Genomic DNA, 21,406 nt, shown 5'->3' on the forward strand with positions numbered 1-21,406 from the left:
CAGGCAAGGGCAGCACTTTGAGCCCTCTGTCCCCCACCTCACCCTCAGGGGTCACAGGGACGTGATGCCGGCCACTTCTGGGAGTGGCGCGAAGCCAGTGGCGCCACGTGGGTGGCAATCCCATGGGCTGGATCCAAAGCCCTGACAGGCCGGATCCGGCCCATGGGCCGTAGTTTGCCCACCCCTGCTCTAGATTGTTCAGCCACCTGACTGTGTATATGTTCATCTGACTGTGCATCCTCAAGGTCCAGTCTTCTAATGGGGCTCTCCTCGACCACGTGTGACTGTCTGTATTGCTGTCCCACAGGCACACTGAGAAGATCAGGCTAAGCCACATTTCTGCAATGCAGCAGTGCCTCTGGCCAGTCCAGTCAGGGGCCAATTAAGCCTAGCCCAGGATCTGCGTCCCAGGTTGAAAATGGGCAGATACAAGTTAGGGCTTCTGAAAATGCATCAGCACACCAGTCTCTATCCCAGAGTTGCTGCCCCTCTGTGAGGACACAGCTGTCAGTCCAGCTCTGCCATCATTCATCTGAGACTGGTTCTGGGCTGGCAGCTCTAGACACGAGTGCAGCAATGGCTGCCACAAAAACATGTTACTAAGTCAGTCGTGGCAAGTCAGGAGGAACCGCAGGGGCAGGTGTTTGCATCAGGAGGGGGTCGATCTGCTTGTAGGAAGTGTGCAGTGCCTCTGCACAGGCAGTTCTAGGGGGGATGGACTCTGGGTGACGTTTTTAGGGAGCAATGGAATTTGATGCTGATGTCAGGCTAAGGCAACCGCTAATGACATGGGTGTCTGTGTTCAGCCTCCAATCACCAAGATGCGTATCCCAGCGTCTGCCCCACAGCACTGCACAGTATCGCACTGGAGCGAATACCAGCGCCAGGAGTGAGGGTGTAAATCTGCTCCCCAGGAGGTTCCTGCCAGCAGTGCAGGGGGTGATCTTTTTAAGTGTTCTAGTGGGAGCAGTAGGACAGACTGCCGTCCACTCTGCCTAACTAGGTGACAGCTTAGCTAGGTGACAGCTGGCTAGGAGGGGAGGGGACAAACTTCAACATTGCCCAAGTGATTAGCCTGGTCAGTCGTGGGGAGCCCTTGACAGGCAGTTGCTGTGTGCAGAGACTGGACAGAGGCGCTACGTTCCTCAGCGACACAAGAGATCAGATGCACAGGAACCTCCCTGAGTGTTTATCCCTTGGGTGTTTGCAGATGCTGGCATCTCAGAAGTGGCTCAGCTCCGACTGGTGAATGGCCCAAATCGCTGCTCTGGGAGAGTCGAGGTGCTTCACAACCAGCAGTGGGGAACCGTGTGTGATGACAGCTGGGACTTACAGGATGCCGGAGTTGTATGCAGGCAGCTGGGCTGTGGGACGGCGTTATCAGCCCCAGTAGGGGCTCGATTTGGGCGAGGGTCGGACCGTATCTGGCTGGATAACGTCAACTGCACAGGGACAGAAGTTGCCCTCTCCGATTGCAGGGCTCGGCCTTGGGGAGAGAATAACTGTACCCATGGAGAAGATGCCGGTGTTGTGTGCTCAGGTAACTTGCATCCATCACGTCACTGTGTATTGTGCAGGGATCAGGCTGCGAACCTTTTGGCAGAGACCCAGCTCTCCTGTCTGAGTCAGCGCTGACCCCAGTGCCCCAGAATGGTGCTAAGGGCCTGTACTGTAAGGAGCTGTTTCAGGGTCACAGTAACTGTCGCTCTTCCCATGGTATCCCCATTTTCCCCACATAGTTCTACATGCCTGTGCTGCAGGGAGCAGGATGGGGGCTCAGTAGGGGGTGCTCTGCCCTCAAAGTTAGCGCTGGTCCCAGTGCCCCAGCACAGCACTTAGGGCCTGCGCTGCAGGGAGCAGTACGTGTGCCTCTGTGAGAGACATTCTCATCGCTGATCGCTCTGGTCCCCTTGCCCCACTACAGCACAATAGGGCTAGGATCTGTTTATGAAGTGTGGGGTTCCTATCCCCTTCACTCCAGGTGATTTACATCTCAGCTAATTACCCCTGAACCTGTAATATGTGGCAAGTCAGGAGGAACCGCAGGGGCAGGTGTTTGCTTCAGGAGGGGGCCGATCTGCTTGTAGGGAGTGTGCATTGCCTCTGCCCTGGTCGGAACCATTGTCAGCCTGGTGCGCAGCAGGTTCCTGCCAGGCGTCCCTGCGCTCCAGGCAGTTCTAAGGGGGATGGACTCTGGGTGACGTTTTCAGGGAGCTATGGAGCCAACACATGTAAATTGGATGCTGGTGTCAGGCTAAGGCAACCACTAATGACACCGGTGACTGTATTCAGCTCCCAGTCACCAAGATGCTTATGCCAGCGTCTACCCCACAGCACTGCACAGTATCGCACTGGAGCGAATACCAGCGCCAGGAGTGAGGGTGTAAATCTGCTCCCCAGGAGGTTCCTGCCAGCAGTGCAGGGGTGATCTTTTTAAGTGCTCTAGGGGGAGCAGTAGGACAGACTGCCGTCCAGTCTGCCTGATTAGGTGACAGCCTAACTAGGTGACAGCTGGCTGCGAGGGGAGTGGACAAACTTCAGCATTGACCACCTGATTAGTCTAGTCAGTGGCACGGAGCCTTTGAAAGGCAGTGGCTGTGTGCAGAGACTGGTCAGATCCGTCGGCGGGAGGCGCTACGTTCCCCAGTGACACAAGAGATCAGTTGCACAGCAACCTCCCTGATTGTTTATTCCCTTCAGTGTTTGCAGACGCTGGCATTTCAGAAGTGGCTCAGATCCGACTGGTGAACAGCAGGAGTCACTGCGCTGGGAGGGTCGAGGTGCTTCACAACCAGCAGTGGGGAACCGTGTGTGATGACGGCTGGGACTTACAGGATGCTGGAGTCATATGCAGGCAGCTGGGCTGTGGGACGGCGTTATCAGCCCCACTGGGGGCTCGATTTGGGCGAGGGTCAGACCCTATATGGCTGGATTACGTCAACTGCACAGGGACAGAAGCTGCCCTCTCTGATTGCAGGGCTTGGCCTTGGGGAGACAATAACTGTACCCACGGAGAAGATGCCGGTGTTGTGTGCTCAGGTAACCTTCATCTACCACCATGCATGTTTCAGTGCAACATATGACTGTGGGTGGTGCAGGGATCGGGCTGGGAATCTTTCAGCACAGACCCAGCTCTCCTGTCTGAGTCAGTGCTGACCCCAGTGACCCAGCATGGTGCTAAGGGCCTGTACTGCAGGCAGCAGGTTTGGGGTCACAGTAAGTGTCGTTCTTCCAATGGTGTCAGTGCTGACTCCATTTCCCCCACACAGTTCTATGTGCCTGTGGTGCAGGGAGCAAGATGGGGGCTCAGTAGGGGGCACTCTCCCATCGAAGTCAGTGCTGGCCCCAGTGGCCCACCACAGCACATAGAGACTGCGCTGCAGGGAGCAGTACGTGTGCCTCTGTGTGCCCCGTCGCTGATCACTCTGATCCCCCCACCCTGCTAGAGCACAATGGGATGCTGGGTAACGGTAGATCCCATTTGTTGGATTTGGGGTTGAATGGATCCTGCAGCCACTCAGGTATCCCTTTATGAAGTGTGGGTGTCCTATCCCCATCACTCCGGGTGATTTCCATCTCAGCTAATTACCCCTGAACCTGAAATATGCCCCACTGCTATGACTGGAGACAGGGTTCTTCCTCACTTCCTCTGTTACACAGCTCATGAGTTTCTGTGTCCTGTCTCTCATCTACCTTGTTCCACACCACAGATGGCTGCATGGTAGTGGTGGGGAGTAGGGCTGTGAAGTTATTAAAAAGATAATCGTGATTAATTGGGAGATAAAAAATTAATCATGATTAAGTGCATAATTTATAGCGCCTTTACACAATAATAGAATACCATTTATTTCATTTGTTGGTATCTTTTCTACATTTTCAAATATATTGATTTCAATTAAAAAAGAAAATTAAAACTGTACAGTGCTCACTTCATATTTATTTTTAAGTACAAATATTTGCACTATAAAAAAGAAACAGAAGAAATGGTATTTTCAGTTCACCTCCTACAAGTACTGTAGTGCAATCTCTTTATCAGGAATGTTGAACTTACAAATGTTGAATGATTTACAAGTAATAACTGCAGTCAAAAGTAAAACAATGTACAATTTTAGAATCTACAAGTCCACTCAGTCCTACAGCTTATTCATACAGTCGCTCAGACAAACAAGTTTGTAAACAAGATGCAAGCAGCATTATCTCCTGCAAAGGTAAACAATGTTACCTGAAAGTGAGAACAGGCATTCACATGGCACTGTTTAAGCTGGTGTAGCAAAATATTTATGTGCCAAATGCGCTAAAAATTCATATGTCCCTTCATTCTTCGACTACCATTCCAGAGAACATACGTCCATGCTGATGATGAGTTCTGCTCGATAACTATCCAAACCAGTGCAGACCGACAAATGTTCAGTTTCATCATCTGAGGGCTGGTCCACACTAAGCCCCCAGTTCGAACTAAGATATGCAACTTCAGCTACGTGAATAAGGTAGCTGAAGTCGAAGTATCTTAGTTTGAACTTAAAGGTACATACCACGGGTCCACACGCGGCAGGCAGGCTCCCCCGTTGACTCCGCCTACTCCTCTCGCGGAGTAGGATTACGTCGACACAGAGCACTTCTGGGATTGATTTATCCTGTCTAGACAAGATGTGATAAATCGATCCCAGAAGATCGATTGCTTGCCGCCGAACCAGCGGGTAAGTATAGACATACCCTGAGTAAGATGCCACCAGCAGAAGGTTGATTTTCTTTTTTGGTGGTTCAGGTTCTGTAGTTTCTGCATTGGAGTTTTGCTCTTTTAAGACTTCTGAAAGCATGCTCCACACCTTGTCCCTATCAGATTTTGGAAGGCATTTCAGATTCTTAAATCTTGGGTCGAGTGCTGTAGCTAGCTTTAGAAATTTCACATTGGTACTGTAATGTTTCCCTCTGGTGTTATCTGGACTGGTGATCTGCTAGGTCACTCCAATCCTTGACTCTGGGAGCCAGCCATACCCTGCTCTGCTGTGAGAACCCCCACTCCTGGGCTGTTCACACACAGCCTCTGACATGTAAGCTGCTCCTTGGAATGTACAACCAAATGACACTAGCCAATATCACCGGTCCCAGACACAACCCTTGGAACCTCTGTTTTGCAGTGTCCAGTAATCCCCGCTGGATGCTCCAAGCTTATATAAATTCATCAATTTAACGAAGAAATTGATATGTACCAGGCCTGTTATCCCAAGGGGAGTCTCTGACACGCTTCAAACCAATCACACTGCTTCAGGTAGAACAAACAAACTGAGTTATTAACTATGAAGATAGATTTTAAGTGATTATAAGTCAAACCATAACAAGTCGGATTTTGTCAAATAAAATAAAAGCAAAACACATTCTAAGCTGATCTTAACACTTTTAATGCCCTTTCAAACTTAGATACTTCTTACGACGGGCGTGCTGGTTGCTCTTCAGACAGGCTGTCCCCTTTGATCAGCGCTTCAGTCGCTTGGTGTGGTGTCTTTAGATGTAGGTGGAAAAGAGAGGAAGAGCTTGGCAAACATTTCTCTCTTTTATTATGTTCTTTCTTCCCTCTTGGCTTTGTCCCCCCCTCTTCAGGATCAGGTGAGCATTACCTCACCGCAGTCCCAAACCGACCAAGGGAAGGGGGGTGACTCACTCGAGAGTCCAACAGAGCCTATTGTTGCTGCCTAAGCCAACATTCTTTGTTCCTGTGAGGCTGGTTTGGGTTTGTCCCATACATGCCTTGATGAGGTGTGAACTATCCGTCTGCTCTTAGAGAGTTTTTCCCTGGGCTTATGTTAAACCATGAGGATACATTTTCAGCCTCATAACTATATACATGAAATTATAACCTGTAACATTGCTATAACATAACTGCAACAACAATTACTATAACATCACTATAACAACAAAGCTCAGTGCATCATGAGCTTCCTGAAGACACACAACATGACAAACTTCATATTGGATACCACACAATCATTTTATAAGGATGAACATGGGGGTGCTGGGTGATTTCCCGAGGTACAGAGGGTCACAGGTACCTTTGCATTTTGTGAAATTTGCAGTGAAAGTGTTCTTAAAATGAACAACATTTTCTGAGTCATCATCCGAGACTACTGTAATGTGAAAGATATGGCAGAATGCAGGTAAAATACATAGCAGGAGATACAGAATTCTCTCTCAAGGATTTCAGTCTCAAATTAAATTAACACATCGCTTTTTTTAACGAGCATCACCAGCATGGTAGCATGTCATCTGGAATGGTGGCCGAAGCATGTAGGGGCATGTGAATGTTTAGCATATCTGGCACGTAAATACCTTGAAAAGCACCTACAAAAGTGCCATGCGAACGCCTCTTCTCACTTTTTGGTGACATTGCAAATAAGAAACAGGCAGCATTATCTCCCGTAAATGTAAACAAATTTGTTTGAGCAATTGGCTGAATGAGAAGTAAGACTGAGAGGATGTGTAGGCTCTAAATTTTCCATTGTTGGGGTTTTTTTGAGTGTAGTTATGTAACAAAAAAAAATCAACAGGAGTACTTGTGGCACCTTAGAGACTAACAAATTTATTAGAGCATAAGCTTTCGTGGGCTACAACCCACTTCTTCGGATGCATATAGAGTGAAACATATATTGAGGAGATATATATACACACATACAGAGAGCTGCTACTCTGAAAAAAAAATCAACATTTGTAAGTTGCACTTTCACAATAAAGAGATTGCACTACAATACTTGTATGAGGTGAATTGCAAAATACTATTTCTTTTACCATTTTTACAGTGAAAATATTTCTAATCCAAAATATAGTAAAAACTGTTTTTTTTCAGCACTTCACCAACAGGAAAGCTCTATAAATTGGCATTTCTGATCTTCATTGAAATGCCCATTTATAATCTGTGGCTGACAGGGTGCTGGGGCACAGAAGGGGGTTTGAAGCGCGGGCTCTGGGAGAGACTTGGGGTGTGGGAGGGGTCTTGGTATGTGGGAGAGGGTGCTGGGTGTAAGATCCAGGGGCCTCTCACCTTGAATGGCTCCCCGTAAGCGGAGACCTGTCCCAGGCTCTGGCTACTCCTAAGTGGAGGCTCGTCAGGTGGCTCTCTATTCTGCCCACCCCCCGTGCCAGCTGCACAGCTCCCATTGGTTGGGAACCACGGGCAATGGGAGCTCCGGGGGCAGTGCCTGCCAGCGGAGGGAGTGCGCCAACCCGCCTGCCGTGCCTGCACCTAGGATCAGCGGGGACGAGTTGCTGCTTCCGGGGAGCTGCCTGAGGTCGCCCTGGATCCGGCACCCTGCACCCGATACCGCGCCCCAACTGCCTACCCTGAGCCCCATCCTGCACCCAAACTTCCTCCCTCTTAGTTAACTATCATTTTTCATTTACCGCCACCCCCCATTCCCCCAACATGCCGGATAAAACAACTTAAAGTGTAATAATATAAAGGGAAAACTGTACACATTGTATTCTGTGTTGTAACTAAAATCAATATATTTGAAAATATAGAAAAACATGCAAAATATTTAATACATTTCATTTGATATTCTATTATTTAACAGTGTGATTAAAACTGCGATTAATCGTGATTAATTTTTTTAATCATTTTTTTTTTGAGTTAACTGTGATTAATTGACAGGGAGTGAACCGCTAACAGGCTGTTGCAGAGGCTGTTCAGACCCGTCAGTGGGAGGCACTATGTCCTTTTTTGAGTGATTGCTCATGTGCATTCCAATAGGTGTGTACGCGCTGCGTGCATGATCGTCAGAAGGTTTTTCCCTAGCTGTACCCATCGGGTCGGCTGTGGAGACGCCTGGAATGGTGCCTTCATGGCGGTGTATATAGGTCTGCTGACCCACCGCCTGCGCAGTTCGTTCTTACCGCCAGTGACGGTCGTTGGAGCAGATCAGTCTCTTGCATTCGCAAGTGCCTACCTAATGGTTCCCTTTTCTTAGTTGCAGATAGTTAATAGTAAGTTGTATAGTAGTTTCTAGTAAGTTGGGCTTACTTTGGGGGGCTTCCCCCCCACCCCAGTTTCCCCAGGCACCTGGGCCTGTCTCGGTCACAGGAGTTCAAGGCGTGCGAGAGGTGTTCGAAACCTATGCCCACATGCGATCCACACACTCCTTGTCTCAAGTGCCTAGGAGAGGGTATCAGACAGACAAGTGCCCAATTTGCTGGAGTTTTAGATCCAGGACTAAGAGAGAGCGGGACTATCATTAAAAGCTACTTCTGATGGAGTCAGCTCTCTGCACCCAGCCAGCACCGGAAATGGCACCGGCATCATCGGTGCGCAGCCCCCCGGCCTTGGTGCGGGATGTCCCGGCACCAGGAAAGGACTCCTCCACGGAGCATGGACACTGCTGCCCTGCTCGTAAGGCCAGTGCTACCTGGCGGCACCGCTCACAGTACCCGGTGCTGCATAAGAAAAAGAAGGCGGACAGGGTTCGTTCCTCCATCCAAAATCCGCGAGGGGATTCCAACGGAGTGCGTCTTGCAGCTGGAATCCCACGGTCTGGATCTGAAGACCCGTTACCGTTGACTCGGGCCCCAACTGGAGGCCCATCAAGTACGGTGCTGGTGGACTCCCCTCCACACCGGACACCTATGATGCAGCGCGGGACCTTACTGCCATTATAGCGCAGACCCTTGCCTCGCAGGTGTGAGCTCCGGCACCGCAAGCTCAGGCACCGTAAGTGGCACCGACGACGGCACCGGCTGCAGCATCTATGGCAGCACCGCATATGGCTCCGGCACCCTTTGTGGCACCGATGGCGGCATCACCCCTAGTTCATCATTACGGCAAGCCCATGATGTTATGGCACCGCTCACCATCACCTTGGTGCTGCTCCCCGGCACTGTCGGGCTCTGCCCTCCTGTGGTCAGGCACAGAGTACTTATCTGAGTCAGACGCTGAGTCTTCTGTCTCTCGAAGCAGCCAGTACTGCTCCTGCTCCCAGCCCCAGTCCTGGCACTGCAGAGGGGTGGACTCATCGGCACTGGCAGTCTCCTGGCCCCTCCAATGGCAGGGCCCAGTACAATGGCCCTTTTGCACTCCTTTGACCTATCATCAGACTCAGGGTCAGGGCTCCAGGGTGGCGTCTGCACCCCGTTCCCTCCCTGTGGCAGGGCGACGTCTCACCGGTGCGGCGCCTCCTGCTGGTTGTCCAGGGAATTAGCTCTTTTCCAGCTCCGGAGCGCCCTCTGCTGGCTCAGGTCTCACCTGCAACTGGCCCCCATGTCCCTCCTGGATCCCGGTGCCCTTTGCCCAGGGGTTCTGCTCACCTCAGTGCCCCCTCACTCTGGGTCTCCCCTCCCAGGGGAACCGCGAACCCCCTATCCCCACCTTGACTCATTGGCTACTGCCAGTCATCATCTAGCCCCCGCTCACAGGGGCAGACTGCAGTCTGTAAACCACTCATCATCGGCAAGGGGGGTTAGACCTGCTGCCTCTGCCTTTATCTGGGATGCCCCTCTGCAGCCCCAGTACCTTTTTGTGAGCCCTTAGCTTGGCCTGCAGCCTGGGACTTTGCTAGGATGGAGCTCCCCAGCTCCCTCTGCCCTTCCCCAGTGCTGCTTCAGCCTAGATACTCTTCTCAGCTTCCCAGACAGTCAGGTCCTTCTCTCTCTGAGACTAGAAATAGTGTGTCTCTCTTCTGCTTCTGGCCCCAGCCTTCTTATAAGTCCATCTGGGCCCTGATTAAACTGACCACAGCTATGGCTGCTTTACCAATCAGCCCAGCTTTCTCCGCTGCAGCCCTCTCCAGGGCTGCTTTATCCCCTTCAGGCAGGAGTGGGGTAACCACCCCCCTAGACTCCCAAGAAACGTCCGTGGCTCACCACACCCCCAGGGCTCTTGAGGACCCCGAATGAGACAGGGACTCTGGGCCGTCATGCTCAGGCACAGCACCCAAACCAGTGCCACTAGTTGTACTGCAGCCACGTCCAGTCACGGGGGGGGGGGGGACAGAGGCACCTGACCAAGCCTCCAGAGGGCCAGTAGGGCAAGAAGACCCAGTCCCATGGGCCTTCTCCTTACTGGATGAGGCAGTGGAGGACACCACCATCACCCTTTGGTGTTGGACACCAGGGGATACCAGGACATTCTTAGGAAGGTGTCCCTAAACCTGAATCTCCAGGCAGAAGAGGTCACTGAGGAGTGGGACCCGATAGTGGACATCCTCTATGGTGGTCTTCCCCTGATAAGAACGATCCAGAACACTCCTAGGGTGCTGTGGCAGACTCCAGCCTCAATACCATCCACTGCTAAAGAGGTGGAGAGAAGCAATTTTTTGCCACAGAAAAGGTATGAACACCTTTTCACCCACCCCCAACTGGGGACTCTGGTGGTCAATGCGGCAAATCATAAGGAGTGACAGGTACAGCCAGGTCCCACCCCAAAGTCACGGGACACTAAGAAGCTGGACTTTTTCGGCTGAAAGGTCTACTCGACCGGGGGGCTCTAGCTTCAAGTGGCCAACCAGCAAGCGGTACTCAGCCGCTTTCAATTCCTGGAACTCATTAGCAAAATTCCAGGAGTTGCTTCTGGCTGACTCCTGCAAGAAGTTTAGCGTTCTTCTCGAGGAGGGCAAAGTGGTCTTGAGAACCTCCCTCCAGGCTGTGTTAGACGTGGCAGACTCGGCAGCTTGGACTATGGCCACCGCCATTACAAGGAGGTGAAGAACGTGGCTTCAGGTGGTGCACTCCACAAGAGTTCAGGCGTTGTCCTCAGCATTCCTAGCGCAGGTCCATATCCAGGAAATATGCAAGGCAGCAGTGTGTTCCTCTATCCACACCTTCACGTCACACTACGCCATGACCCAACAGGCAAGGGATGATGTAGCCTTTGGCAGGGCAATCCTGCATTCCTCAAATAGGTGAATTCCAACCCCTCCCCCAGGGAAACTGCTTGGGAGTCACCTATTGGAATGCACATGAGCAATCGCTTGAAGAAGAAAAACAGTTACCTACCTCTCGTAACTGTTGTTCTTTGAGATGTGTTGCTCATGTCCATTCCAAATGCCACCTGCCTCCCCTCTGTTGGAGTATTCCGGCAAGAAGGAACTGAGCAGGCAGCGGGTCGGCAGGTACCTATATACACAGCCATGAAGGTGCCACTCCAGGGGGTCTCCACAGCCAATCCGACTGGTACTGCTAGGGAAAAAACCTTTTAGAATGGACATGAGCAACACATCTCGAAGAACAACAGATACGAGAGGTAGGTAACCATTTTTTCCACAGCAACACTAGTGGTCGGATGCACGGGAACCTCCTTTAGTGTTTATTCCCTTGGGTGTTTGCAGACTCTGGCATCTCAGAAGTGGCTCAGCTCCAACTGGTGAACGGCCCGAGTCGCTGCGCTGGGAGGGTCGAGATGCTTCACAACCAGCTCTGGGGAACCGTGTGTGGTGACAGCTGGGACTTACAGGATGCCAGAGTTGTGTGCAGGCAGCTGGGCTGTGGGATGGCGTTATCAGCCCCAGGAGGGACTCGATTTGGGCAAGGATCTGACCGTATCTGGCTGGATGATATCAGCTGCACAGGGACAGAAGCTGCCCTTTCCGATTGCAGGATTCAGCCTTGGGGAGAGAATAACTGTACCCACGGAGAAGATGCCGGTGTTGTGTGCTCAGGTAACCTTCATCTACCACCATGCACGTTGCAGGGAGCAGGGTGGAATGCTCATTAGCGGGCCTTGTCCCCTCACAGCCAGAGCTGACCGCAGCATGGTGCTTGGGGTCTGTGCTTTAGGGCGCAATATGATGGTTCCACTAGGGAGGCTCTCCTCTCAGTCTGTGCTGTCCCTAATTCCCCTGTGGGGTTCTATGGGCCTGTGCTAGAGGGAGAGGTGTGAGGGCTCAGTAGGGAACGCTCACACTCTCCCTTTGATGTCAGTGCCGACCCCAGTGCCCTAGTGCAGTGTTAGGAGGCCTGTGCTGCAGGTAGGGGGGTGTCAGTAGGGAGCGTTCTCCATTTGCAGTTGTGCTGGCCCTAATGCCCCAGTGCAGTACCATGGGCCCCTAGCATGTGGAAGCCTTGTCTGTGCCCACTGGGGGACAGCTCCCCGACTCGCTCAGCCACAGGCCACACAAGCCATGCCCTCTAGGCCTTGGGGAGGGGGGTGACCTCTTTCCAGGTTGGCAATAGGCACACTTCACCCCTCAGTCCTCTGAACGTCCCCCTGTACCACCCAGTGCCTCTCTCGCTGGGCATTCATAGCAGTCACAGATCTACTGCTCCCAAAGGACCATGGTCCCAAGGTGACCAGCTCCACCTCCGCCCCAATCAGCACACAGCTCTAGATCCCGTTATAGTCACATCAACGACAAGTGATTTCACAGAGTGTAGAGATTTGAGGGGTAGCAAGGAGAAGGGTTGGAAAGAAATGGTTCCATGGCCAGTAAAATCATACCACGTTAACTAGAGCCTAGAATTATTGAACAAGATACTTTTCTGTCTGGTAGAGTAACGCTCACCCCAAGGTGCTTCCAGGGTTTTACTCCAGGCTTGGCTGTGATCTCCTGTTCCTGAGACAAACGCTGTCAGCCGCCTCCTGGGTGAAAGGGAGCTCTTGTCCCCTCTCCTCTTTCTTTGTAGGTACAGACCATTGTCTCTTCCCAGAAGTGGTCTCTCTTTGGAGACTTGTGCTAAGGGTCCTTGGTCTTTGTAAATTCTGAGCCCCCTACTGGGCCCAGACAGTGAATATAGCCTATCTCCATGGCTGTGCTGTGTTCTATGTGCTGATTGACTCAGCCAAAGGGATTGCCATGGCGCAGGTGACATACTTCACTTGGAGGGGAGGGATAGCTCAGTGGTTTGAGCATTGATCTCTTAAACCCAGGGTTGTGAGTTCAATCTTTGAGGGGGCCACTTAGGAATCAGGAGCCAAAATTAGTACTTGGTACTGCTAGTGAAGGCAGGGGACTGGACTCAATGATCTTTCTTTCAAAGTCCCTTCCAGTTCTAGAAGATAAGATATCTCTGTTTATTTATAACAATTCTGGAGCATCATATTCTACATTTATATCTCTCTTCAGCTATGTCCCATACAAATATCTTGCTCCCATTAGGGCAATGAGTGGGCTGCTGGCTCTTGTTAGAGACCTCACATACCACCTTTGGTGAGCTATTGTGCATATATCTCACCCAGGGGATCCCCATATAACTCTTGGCATCCCTGTGCCCTCTGCCAGTTGGCGTCCACTTATCTCTGGGCCAGACTCCTCTGCCGCACAATGGGGATCTGGGTTACTGCAGCTTCCATTGGTTTCATTTGGTGTCAATGGAGCCTGCAGCCGCTCACTCAAATGAAAAATCCAGGGCCAATTTCTCAAGACTCCCTTTCCTAAGCGCTGTGTTCTGGCGGATTTTCATTTCACAGAATTAGTCCTGAAGTTGTAACTTTCCCTAGAGCTGGACACAGGAGATGCAGTTCTTCCTCACTTCCTGTCCTACACAGCCTACATATTTCCCTGTCCTGTTTCTCAGCTGCCCTGTCCTACCACAGAAGTGGCTGCAGGTCAGTGGGGGAATCTTCTTCTTTTGTGTACGTCACAAGTCGATATCTATGTAACCCTTCTGCCAGTGGCGTCAGAAGGGACCAGGGCCAGATTCAATATGTAGGTGTTCCTTTCCAGCAATATAACACAGATCCAGCTTGAGCACCCACCCAGTAACCTCGGACAATTACACACCACCCTCAGGGTGCTGCTATGAGGGAAAGGTTCCCCTCTTGCAACCACAGAGTCTCAGTGAAGAAATGAAACTTTTTAATAATGAGAAAAACAACGAGGAGTCCTTGTGCACCGTAGAGACTAAGAAATTTATTTGGGCATAAGCTTTTGTGGGCTAACACAGGGGTTCGTGGTAACGAGGTGAATTCAATCAAGGTGGAAGTGGCCAGTTACCAACAGTTGACAAGAACTGGCGAATATCAACAGAGGGAGAATTAGTTTTTGTAGTGCTAACGAGACCAATTCAATCAGGATGGACGTCACCCATTCCCAGCAATGTCCCTCTGCCATGTACATTGGCCAAACTGTACAGTCTCTACGCAAAAAAATAAATGGACACAAATTATACATCAAGAATTGTAACATTCAAAGACCAGTAGGAGAGCACTTCAATCTCCCTGGACACTCAATAACAGACTTAAAAGTGGCCATTCTTCAACAAAAAAACTTCAACAACACTTCAACGAGAAACTACAGAACTGGAATTAATTTTCAAACTGGACACCAACAAATTAGGCCTGAATAAAAACTGGGAGTGGCTGGGTCACTAGAAAAAGAAATTTTCTCTCTGTTGATACTCACACCTTCTTCTCAACTGTTGGAAATTGGCCACTCCCACCTTGATTGAATTGGCCTCGTTAGCACTGACCCACCACTTGGTCAGGCAACTCCTATTTTTTCATGTGCTTTAATATATATACTGCCTAATGTATTTTTCACTCCATGCATCTGATGAAGTGGGTATTAGCCCATGAAAGCTTATGCTCAAATAAATTTGTTACTCTCTAAGATGCCACAAGGACTCCTCATTGTTTTTGCTGATACAGACTAACACGGCTCCCACTCTGAAATGTTTAATAAAAGGAGGGAAGCCCCTGACATTAACTTGGGAAAACGCCACAAACAGGATTTTGTAAACATAAAACCATGAGCAAAACACCTACCCCAGAGTATGTTGGGCAGTGTCTTTTTCTTCAGGTTCTTGAGTCCAGCAACTAAAATTTCGTGTATGGTGCCCCTCCCTTTTCCCTCCACTGCACCCCACTCACAGTGGTTGCCTTTGGTTAGTGAAGACCCAGAGTTCAGAGGTGCACCTGTGTGAGTTCAGCTCCCACCATGAGGGCAGGGAGGAGAGCGCCTGGTTCGCTCTGCTGTCTGGGTGCTTGCTCTAGTGGCAGCTGCCCTGCCAGCCACTCACCACTCTGCTCACCCTCACCTTCTGCTGCCCCCGGCCGCTCTACTGTGACCTCTGCAGGTCGCTCTCTTGAACCTCCTCCCAGCCCTCAGTGACAGTCACCTCTTAGTGGGGAAAACCTCAGTGCTGAAGCAGGCTGGACAGAAACACTGTCTCTCAGAAGGTGATTTCAGCTCTAGTGATCACTTAAACCAGTGGTCCCCAATGCAGTGCCCGTGGATGACATGGCGCACGCCGGGGCATCTATGTGTGTCCGCCTACTGACAAGGGAGCGCCCCGCCGTCGGCATTTCGGCGGAGACGCCTCTTGATGATGCTGCTTCTTGGCAACGTTTCAGTGGTGACGCTCCTTGGTGTTGCCACTTCTCGGCGGCATTTCGGCGGCTGCTTGTCCAGCGGCCGTGCTCCACCGTGGCATTTTGGCCGCTATTCGTCTGTCGCCCGCTACTCTGAAAGGTTGGGGACCACTGACTTAAATCAAAAAGACAGCCAATGGAGCATTCATTAACTCTTTGGCCCGAGGGCCACATCTGGGTGGCTCAGGTAAGGGGGTTGGTGTGTAGGAGGGGGTGCAGAGTGTGGGAGGTGGCTTAGAGTAGGGAGATGGGGTGCAGGAGGGGTGCGGGGTGTGGGATGGGGCTCAGGGAAGGGGGTTGGGTGCAGGTGGGCTGTGGGGTGTGGCAGGGGGCTGAGGGCAGGGGTTGGGGTGCAGGAGGGCTGGAGGGTGCAGCAGAGGGCTCAGGGAAAGGGGGTTGTATTGCAGGAGGCATGCTAGGTGCGGCAGGGTGTTGGGGTGCAGGCAGAGTGAGGTGGGATTCAGGATGCGGGCTCCAGCTGTGGGCTGCTTACCTGGAGTGGTTCTGGGATGTCAGCGGCTCGCACAAGAGCCAGGGTAGGCTCCCTGCTTGCCCTGGTTCCGTGCCGCGTCGCGCTGCTCCCGGAAGTGGCCGGCACCACGTCCCTGTGGCCCCTCGGGGAGGGCAGAGGGCTCCATGCGCTGCCCTCGCCTGCGTGTACCTCCCCTGACTCTCCCATTGGCCGCGATTCCCCATTCCTGGGCAATGGGAGTTGTGGGGGGCGGTGCTTACAGGCGAGGGGAGCACACAGAGCCCTCTGTCCCCCGCCTCACCCCCAGGGGTCGCAGGGAGGTGGTCCAGCCGGTTCCGGGATTGTTGCGGGGCCAGTGGCGCCACGCGGGTGGCAATCCTATGGGCCGGATCCATAGCCCTGACAGGCCGGATCTGGCCCGCAGGCCATAGTTTCCCTACCCCTGCATTCAAATACTACAGTGAATTGTAATGCAGAACCAGCCAACATAGCTCTGTCTGCTGCATACCGGGCAGAGTTGGTGTGTTCATGTAAATACAGTCTGGTCCTGAAGCCTTTTCCCGTCCGCAGCTTATCACTAGCTGTCAGGGGAGAGCTCATTCTGACCTTGCTTACCTCTAGCATGTTCAGCCATCTAACTGTGCATCCTCAAGGTCCAGTCTTCTAATGGGGCTCTCCTCCACCACGTGTGACTGTCTGTATTGCTGTCCCACAGGCACACTGAGAAGATCAGGCTAAGCCACATTTCTGCATTGCAGCAATTCCTGTGGTCAGTACAGTGAGGGACACATTAAGCCTATCCCAGGATCTGCATCCCAGGTTGTAAATGGGCAGATACAAGTTAGGGCTTCTGAAAATCAATCAGCATGCCAGTCTCCATCCCAGAGTTGCTGCCCCTCTGTGAGGACACAGCTGTCAGCCCAGCTCTGCCATCATTCATCTGAGACTGGTTCTGGGCTGGCAGCACTAGACACGAGTGCAGCAATGGCTGCCACAAAACGATGTTGCCAAGTCAGTCGTGGCTAGTGAGGAGGAACCACAGGGGCAGGTGTTTGCTTCAGGATGGGGCCGATCTGCTTGTAGGAAGTGTGCGTTGCCTCTGCAGTGGTCGGAACCATTGTCAGCCTGGTGCACAGCAGGTTCCTGCTAACCGTCCCTGTGCTCCAGGCAGTTGTAAGGGGGATGGACTCTGGTTGACGTTTTCAGGGAGTGATGGAGCCAACACATGTAAATTGGATGCTGATGACAGGCTAAGGCAACAACTAATGACACGGGTGACTGTTCAGCTCCCAATCATCAAGATGCTTATGCCAGCATCTGCCTAATTAGGTGACAGCCTAACTAGGTGACAGCTGGCTGGGAGGGCAGTGGACAAACTTCAACATTGGCCACGTGATTAGCCTGGTCAGTGGTGGGGACCTCTTGACCGGCAGTTGCTGTGTGCAGAGACCAGTCGGATCGATCGGCAGGAGGCCCTACATTCCCCAGCAACACGAGAGATCAGTTGCACAGGAAACTCCCTGAGTGTTTATTCCCTTGGGTGTTTGCAGACGCTGGCATCTCAGAAGTGGCTCAGCTCCGACTGGTGAACAGCAGGAGTCACTGCGCTGGGAGGGTCGAGGTGTTTCACAACCATCGGTGGGGAACCGTGTGCGATGATAGCTGGGACTTACAGGATGCTGGAGTCGTGTGCAGGCAACTGGGATGTGGGACGGCGTTATCAGCCCCAGGAGGTGCTCGATTTGGGCGAGGATCAGACCGTATCTGGCTGGATGATGTCAACTGCACAGGGACAGAAGCTGCCCTCTCTGATTGCCGGGTGCAGTCTTGGGGAGAGAATAACTGTACCCATGGAGAAGCTGCCGGTGTTGTGTGCTCAGGTAACTTGCATCCATCACATGACAGTGGGTGGTGCAGGGATCAGGCTGGGAAGCTTTCAGCACAGACCCAGCTCTCCTGTCTGAGTCAGTGCTGAACCCAGTGCCCCAGCATGGTGCTAAGGGCCTGTACTGCAGGGACCAGGTTCAGGGTCACAGTAAATGTCGTTCTTCCCATGGTGTTAGTGCTGACTCCATTTTCCCCACACAGTTCTACATGCCTGTGCTGCAGGGAGCAAGATGAGGGTTCAGCAGGGGTCACTCTCCCCTCGAAGTCAGTGCTGGCCCCAGTGCCCCAGGACACCAAGTAGGGCCTGCGCTGCAGGGAGCAGTATGTGTGCCTCCGTGAGTGACCCTCCCTGTCACTGATCGCTCTGATCCCCCTGTACCGCTACAGCAGATTGGGACGCTGGGTAACCGTAGATCCCATTTGTGCGATTTGGGGTTGAATGGATTTTGCAGCCAATCAGGGATCCTTTTATGAAGTGTGGGTTCCTATCCCCGTCACTCTGGATGATTTACATCTCAGCTAAGTAACCCTGAACCTGGAATATCCCCCACTGCTGTGACTGGACACAGGATTCTTCCTCACAGTTTATGAGTTTCTGTGCCTTGTCTCTCATCTACCCTGTTCCACCCCACAGGTGGCTGCATGGTAGTGGAGGGGAGTATAGCTGTCAAGTTATTAAAAAAATTAATCATGATTAATTGCACATTTAATCACGTCTTTACACAATAACAGAATACCATTTATTTCAATTTTTTGGGATGTTTTCTACATTTTCAAATATATTTATTTCAATTACAATACACAATACAAACTGTACAGTGCTCACTTTATATTTATTTTTCATTTCAAATATTTGCACTGTAAGAAAGGAACAAAAGAAATAGTATTTTCAATTCATCTCATACAAGTACTGTAGTGCAATCTCTTTATCAGGAAAGTTGAACTTACAAATGTTGAATGGTTAACAAATAATAACTGCAATAAAAAATAAAACAATGTAAAATATTAGATCCTACAAGTCCACTTAGTCCTACATCTCATTCAGCCAATCACTCAGACAGACAAGTTTGTTTACCTTTGCAGGATATAATGCTGCTTGCTTCTTGTTTACAATTTTACCTGAAAGTGAGAACAGGCATTCACATGGCACTGTTGTAGCTGGTGAAAAAAAATCTTTATGTGCCAGATGTGGTAAAAATTCATATGTCCCTTCATGCTTGAACTATCATTCCAGAGGACATGTGTCCATGCTGATGATGGGTTCTGCCCGATAACGATCCAAAGCAGTGCTAACCAACAAATGCTCATTTTCATCATCTGAGTCAGATGCCACCAGCAGAAGGTTGATTTTCTTTTTTGGTGGTTCAGGTTCTGTAGTTTCCACATTGGAATGTTGCTCTTTTAAGACTTCTGAAAGCATGCTCCACACCTCGTCCCTCTCAGATTTTGAAAGGCGCTTCAGATTCTTAAACCTTGGGTCGAGTGCTGTAGCTAGCTTTAGAAATCTCACATTGGTACTATGACGTTCCCCACTGGTGTTAGCTGGACCGGTGATCTGCTAGGTCACTCCAATCCTTGACTCGGGGAGGTAGCCTTACCCTGCTCTGCTGTGAGAACCCCCACTCCTGGGCTGTTCACACACAGCCTCTGACATGTAAGCTTGTCTTTGGATTGTGCAACCAAATGACACTAGCCAATATCGTTGGTCCCAGACAAAACCCTAGGAACCTCCATCTTACAGTGTCCAGTTATACCTGCTGGATGCTGCAAGCTTATATGAGTTCATCAATTTAATAAAGAAATTGATATGTACCAGGCTTGTTTTCCCAAGGGGAGTCTCTGACATGCTTCAAACCAAACACACTGTTTCAGGTAGAACAAACAAACCGATTTATTAAGTATAAAGATAGATTTTAAGTGATTATAAGTCAAAGCATAACAAGTCAGATTTGGTCAAGTGAAATAAAAGAAAAACCCATTCTAAGCTGATCTTAACACTTTCAGTGCCCTTACAAACTTAGATGCTTCTTATCACCGGCTAGCTGGTTACTCTTCAGCCAGGCTCTCCCCTTTGATCAGTGCTTCAGTCGCTTGGTGTGGTGTCTGTAGTTGTAGGTGGAAGAGAGAGGAAGAGTATGGCAAACATTTCTCCCTTTTATCATGTTCTTTCTTCCCTCTTTGCTTTGCCCCCCCCTTCAGAGTCAGGTGAGCATTACCTCATCGCAATCCCAAACTGACAAAGGAAGGGGGGGTAACTCACTCGAGAGTGCAACAGATCCTTTTGTTGCTGCCTAGGCCGGTATCCTTTGTTCCTGTGAGGCTTGGCTGGGTTTGTCCCATACATGCCTCAATGAGGTGTGAACTGCCCCTCTGCTCTTAGAGAGTTTTTTCCTGGTATATTTTAAGCCATGAGGATACATTTTCAGCCTCATAACTATATACATGAAATTATAACCTATAACATTACTATAACATTACTGCAAGAAAAATTACTATAACATCACTATAACAACATGCATCATGAGCCTTCCGAAGACACCCAATATGACAAACTTTGCATTGGATACCACACAAGCATTTTATAAGGATGAATATGGGGCTGCTGGGTGATCCCGTGAGGTACAGAGCATCACATATACCTTCTTTGTGTTTTGTCAAATCTGTAGTGAAAGTGTTCTTCAAATGCACAACATATACTGTCATCATCTGAGACTACTGTAACATGGAAGATATGGCAGAATGCAGGTAAAATACATAGGAGGAGACACACTATTCTCCCCCAAGGATTTCAGTCACAAATTAAATTAACACATTGCTTTTAACGAGCATCATGAGCATGGTAGTATGTCGTCTGGAATGGTGGCTGAAGCATGAGGGGGCATGTGAATGTTTCGCATATCTGACACGTAAATACCTTGCAATGCAACCTACAAAAGTGCCATGTGAACGCCTCTTCTCACTTTCTGGTGACACTGCAAATAAGAAGCAGGCAGCATTATCTCCCGTAAATGTAAAATAACTTGTTTGTCTGATCGATTGGCTGAACAAGAAGTAAGACTGAGAGGACGTGTAGTCTCTAAGTTTTCCCTTTTTTTTTTTTTTTTTCTGAGTGCAGTTATGTAACAAAAAAAATCTACATTTGTAAGTTGCACTTTCACAATAAAGAGATTGCACCACAGTACTTGTATGAGGTGAATTGCAAAATACTATTTCTTTTACCGTTTTTACAGTGCAAATATTTCTAATCCAAAATACAGTAAAAGCTGTTTTTTCCAGCTCTTCACCAACCAGAAAGCTCTATAAATTGGCATTTCTGATCTTCATTGAAATGCTGGTTTATAGTCCGGTTGGTGCGGGGCTGGCAGGGTGTTGGGGTGCAGGAGGGGGTGTGGAGCGTGACTCTGGGAGCGACTTTGGGTGTGGGAGGGGGCTTATTATGCGGGAAGGGTGCGGGGTGTAAGATCCAGGGGCTGCTCACTTCGCATTGCTCCCCAGAAGTGGCGAATTGTTCCAGGATTGGCTACTCCTAACCAGAGGCACATCAGGCAGCTCTGCGTTCTGCCCTCCCACAGACTGGCTGCACAGCTCCCATTGGCTGGCAACCACAGCCAATAGGAGCTATGGGGGTGGCACCTGTGGGTGGAGGGAGTGTGCCAAGCCACCTGCCGTGCCTCCACCTAGGAGGAGTTGGGACAAGTTGCCGCTTGCTGGGAGCCGCCTGAGGTGAGTAGCCCCTGGATCTGGCACCCCGCACCCCATTC

At 50.5% G+C, this 21,406-nt stretch overlaps 1 protein-coding gene across 1 annotated transcript in view; it reads left to right on the top strand.

The window, feature by feature from the left end:
• The window catches only part of LOC135892880 (deleted in malignant brain tumors 1 protein-like), a 145,579-nt gene that overhangs the window by 105,193 nt on the left and 18,980 nt on the right, over positions 1-21,406 (top strand). The window contains 4 exon segments of the mRNA XM_065420649.1: positions 1,211-1,540; positions 2,701-3,039; positions 11,307-11,636; positions 17,309-17,638. Of these exon segments, the coding sequence (XP_065276721.1) occupies positions 1,211-1,540; positions 2,701-3,039; positions 11,307-11,636; positions 17,309-17,638 (1,329 nt within the window).

Source organism: Emys orbicularis, chromosome 21, assembly GCF_028017835.1.
Source record: "Emys orbicularis isolate rEmyOrb1 chromosome 21, rEmyOrb1.hap1, whole genome shotgun sequence".
In the NCBI taxonomy this organism is placed as follows: Eukaryota; Metazoa; Chordata; order Testudines; family Emydidae; genus Emys; species Emys orbicularis.